The following is a 3,633-nucleotide window of genomic DNA, read 5'->3' as shown; positions in this document are numbered from 1 at the left end:
AGGAATTGGGGGGGGGCACTGCAGAAGAACCCCAGGTCTGTAGTTCTCCCCTAGTCTGGAGCAGGGACAGCGGTTCCAGCCAGACTGTGTGTTCCCAAGGACAAGCTCAAAACCAGTTTATGTCTGCTGCTTCCCAGATCCCTGTATCCCTAGGGACCAGCACAGGTTCCCTAAATATTTGTGGCATGGTATTATGGATGAATGAATATGTGTTCTTTATTCCCTCTTCTGCAAGTGTTGCAGAGGAGGGAAAGAGCTGGAAAGGGGGGCGGGAATCTCTGAGAAAACGGGTCAGCAGGCTGCAGGGGGAGCTTGGCCCCCTGGCCCCAGCTCCTGCTCAGAGTAGGTGTTGTTTCCTTGGTGGCGGTGATGTTGGAGAGTGTGTATGAGCGGAAGTGGGGAGAACCCCTGAATGTGAGAAAACCATTCTTCTTGGCTTTGTTTAGGCCGGGCAAGTGTATTCTCCATGACACCCACCCGCTCTTGCAAGGTACTTGATTTGATTATTTAACTGTTCTATGGGGAAAGGGGGGATAAAACAAAACCTTCTAAATCTAACCGGTATTCCCGCAGTCCACAGCAGAACCCTTTCCTTGCCTTCCTCTTCATATATATCCAGGCAACCTGAGAGGCTGAAGACTCACCACCACCCCAGCCCCAAGGCTCCCGTTCCCGCCCCCTCCCACAGCCTGCGGCCCCACAGCCACGCGGCAGCCACAGGGGGAACCAAAGAGACAGAAGCCTGCCCAGCTGCCCGGACCACAGACGCCAACACCCCCCGCCCCCCACCACACGCCGCCCGCCCGCGCCCCGCACACTAGCCCACGACTGAGCGGCGGCGGCAGCAGCAGGCTGCAGGCTGCGGCGACTCGCACCAGCGCGCTCCTGGCAGCGCTCGCTTGCTATTCCAAGTGACCTGGACTCGCCGGATCGGTTGGCCCCGGGCCCCGGGTCCCGGCCCCAGCTCCCGCTCGCGCCCCCGGCCCGGGTTCCAGCGCCCACACGCCCTCCTGCCCTTTCCCGCCCCTCCGTCCCCCAGCTCGCGGGAAGGGAGGTCGCGGCAGCGGCCTGGTGGCACCGGCGACCGTGGCGACAGCGGCGACAGTGGCGGCGGCGGTGGCGGCAGCGGCGGCGGCGGCGGCGGAGGCTGCGGCGGCGACCGTGGCAGAGGCTGTGGCGGAGGCCTCCGTAGCTGAGGCGGAAGCAGAGGTGGAGGCAGAGGTGGAGGCCGAGGCCTCAGTAGAGGAGGCAGTGGGGGAGGCCACCCAGGGGGAGGCGACGGCGGCCCTGGCAGTGGGGGAAGAGGCGGAGGCCGCCCTGGCGGCAGCGGTTGTGGAGGCCAGCGCGGCTGAAGCCGCCGCCGCCGCCACAGCAGCAGCCGCGGCAGTAGCGGAGGCTGCGGCGCCCTCCTCGGGGGAGGCTGATGCGGATGCGGAGGTGGCGGCGGCGGTGGCTGCGGCGGCGGCGGCGGCAGCGGCGGCTGCGGCGGCGGCGGCGGCAGCGGCGGCTGCAGATGTGGATGCGGAGACCAGCCGGGGCTCCGAAGGCAACCCAGACTTTCCTATGGCCTCGCTGTACGTGGGCGACCTGCATCCTGAAGTGACAGAGGCAATGCTGTATGAGAAGTTCAGCCCGGCCGGGCCCATCCTGTCCATCCGCATTTGCAGGGACAAGATCACCCGCCGCTCGTTGGGCTACGCGTACGTCAACTACCAGCAACCGGTGGATGCCAAGCGGGCCCTGGAAACCCTGAACTTTGATGTGATCAAGGGCAGGCCCGTGCGCATCATGTGGTCCCAGCGGGACCCCTCGCTCCGCAAGAGTGGGGTGGGCAACGTCTTCATCAAGAACCTGGGCAAGACCATCGACAACAAGGCGCTGTACAACATCTTCTCGGCGTTTGGCAACATCCTGTCCTGCAAAGTGGCCTGCGACGAAAAGGGGCCCAAGGGCTACGGGTTTGTGCACTTCCAGAAGCAGGAGTCCGCAGAGCGAGCCATTGATGCGATGAATGGCATGTTCCTGAACTACCGCAAAATTTTCGTTGGGAGATTCAAGTCGCATAAAGAACGAGAGGCCGAAAGGGGAGCCTGGGCCAGGCAGTCCACCAGTGCTGACGTCAAAGATTTCGAGGAAGACACGGATGAGGAGGCCACCTTGCGATGAAGACATGCCAGGGACGAGCCAGCCAGCAGAGCCAAACCTTGGCTCCCACCCGGTTTACAACCACCCTCTTTGCCCCTCTAACCCACCAGCAGTGTATTGTATTGTACTGGGAGTGCAGGTCTCTCTTTATCTCTCTCTCTCTCTCTCTCTCTCTCTCTCTCTCTCCTCTCTCTCCTCTCACCCTCCCTCCCTCCTTCCTTTCCCTCGATCTCTCCCCCCCTTCCTCTCTCTCCCTCTCTCCTTCTCCCTCTCTCCCACCAGCAATGTATTGTATTGTACTGGGAGTGCAGGTCTCTCTTTATCTCTCTCTCTCTGTCTCTCTCTCTATCTCTCTCTCTCTCCTCTCACCCTCCCTCCCTCCTTCCTTTCCCTCGATCTCTCCCCCCCTTCCTCTCTCTCCCTCTCTCCTTCTCCCTCTCTCCCTCTCACCTTTCCTACCCTCTTCCTCCTCCACCTCCTCCCCTCTTCCTCTCTTCTGCTTTCCCCCATTCCCCCCCCCCCCACCAAGGGCGTTGCGAATAATCTTGCTAATCTGTGCCACTTGATAGATTACAGGCTGCCTCTTCTCCTTGTGGTTTGGTTTAAAAAGCACCTTCATGCTTGCTTCCTTCACTACACAGGTGACACAATTTCATGGTGGAAACATCAGAAAGGAAAAGGAGATCAGATGAGGGAAAGCCAAGAGAGTAATTGTTCCCAGTGATCCTACTACCCAGAGACAGCCACTTCTTGGTGTGCTGTTTTTACAGGCTCTCTTCTCTTCTTCTCTCTCCCTCCCTTCCTCACTCCCACCCCACCTTCCCTTTTAACACACCATTATAGAATGGTTCCTATGTGTGGTGTTTCTTAACCTGCTTCTTCAGAAACTAAAACCAAACAAAAATCAACCCATTGAACTTCTTTCCATGCTATTCAACAGGCTTCAGAAATGTCATCTTCAGTGCCTGCAGAGTGTATAGATGGATCTTTAACATTTCTGTAATCAATCCCACATTATTGGACATTCAGTTGGTGCCCAGTTCTTTCCTTGTGTTTAAACCCAACATTGCATACTCTGATGAATGAATCCTTCCTTGTCAAGCCAAATCTTCGCTAGCCTACCGGATGGTCTTCTTAATTGTCGACTTGCAGGATCCACAATAGGATATTTTAAAGACTTTTCCCGTGTGTTGCCAAATGGCCCCTTCATAAGCATTGTACTGATTTGCGTTCATGCCAGCCAGCACAGCTAGTAAAACGAGTGTGTCCATTTCCCCTGCATAGTCTCCTGGTCACTGTAATTGATGTGTGTGCGCGTCTGTGTGTGCACGCGCGGGTGCGTGCATGTGCGTGTCTTGGCCAGCTCGATGGGCTGCAAATGGCACTTCCCTGTTTGGGGTTGTAAATGCTCTTTCCCTGTGCCCACTTGCTGCCCTTTTCCCCATTGTCAGAAAAATCATTCAGCTTCATTGCAGACAAAAATAACAA

General features: G+C 57.7%; 1 protein-coding gene across 1 annotated transcript; it reads left to right on the top strand.

The window, feature by feature from the left end:
- The first annotated feature begins 917 nt into the window (after positions 1 to 917).
- LOC140627406 (polyadenylate-binding protein 1-like 2) lies at positions 918 to 3,424 on the top strand. Its single transcript, XM_072815667.1, has one exon. The coding sequence runs from the start codon at positions 1,564 to 1,566 to the stop codon at positions 2,164 to 2,166; it is 603 nt and encodes a 200-aa protein (XP_072671768.1). The 5' UTR covers positions 918 to 1,563; the 3' UTR covers positions 2,167 to 3,424.
- The last annotated feature ends 209 nt before the right edge of the window (positions 3,425 to 3,633 follow it).

The sequence above is a fragment of the Canis lupus genome, chromosome X, assembly GCF_048164855.1.
Source record: "Canis lupus baileyi chromosome X, mCanLup2.hap1, whole genome shotgun sequence".
NCBI classification, from domain to species: Eukaryota; Metazoa; Chordata; class Mammalia; order Carnivora; family Canidae; genus Canis; species Canis lupus.
The sequence above is the reverse complement of the archived record's forward strand: the minus strand, read 5'-3'. Positions and strand labels throughout refer to the sequence as shown.

Excerpts from the sequence above, each read along its gene's own strand:
- LOC140627406 (XM_072815667.1), top strand. The coding sequence starts at position 1,564 with ATGGCCTCGCTGTACGTGGGCGACCTGCATCCTGAAGTGACAGAGGCA.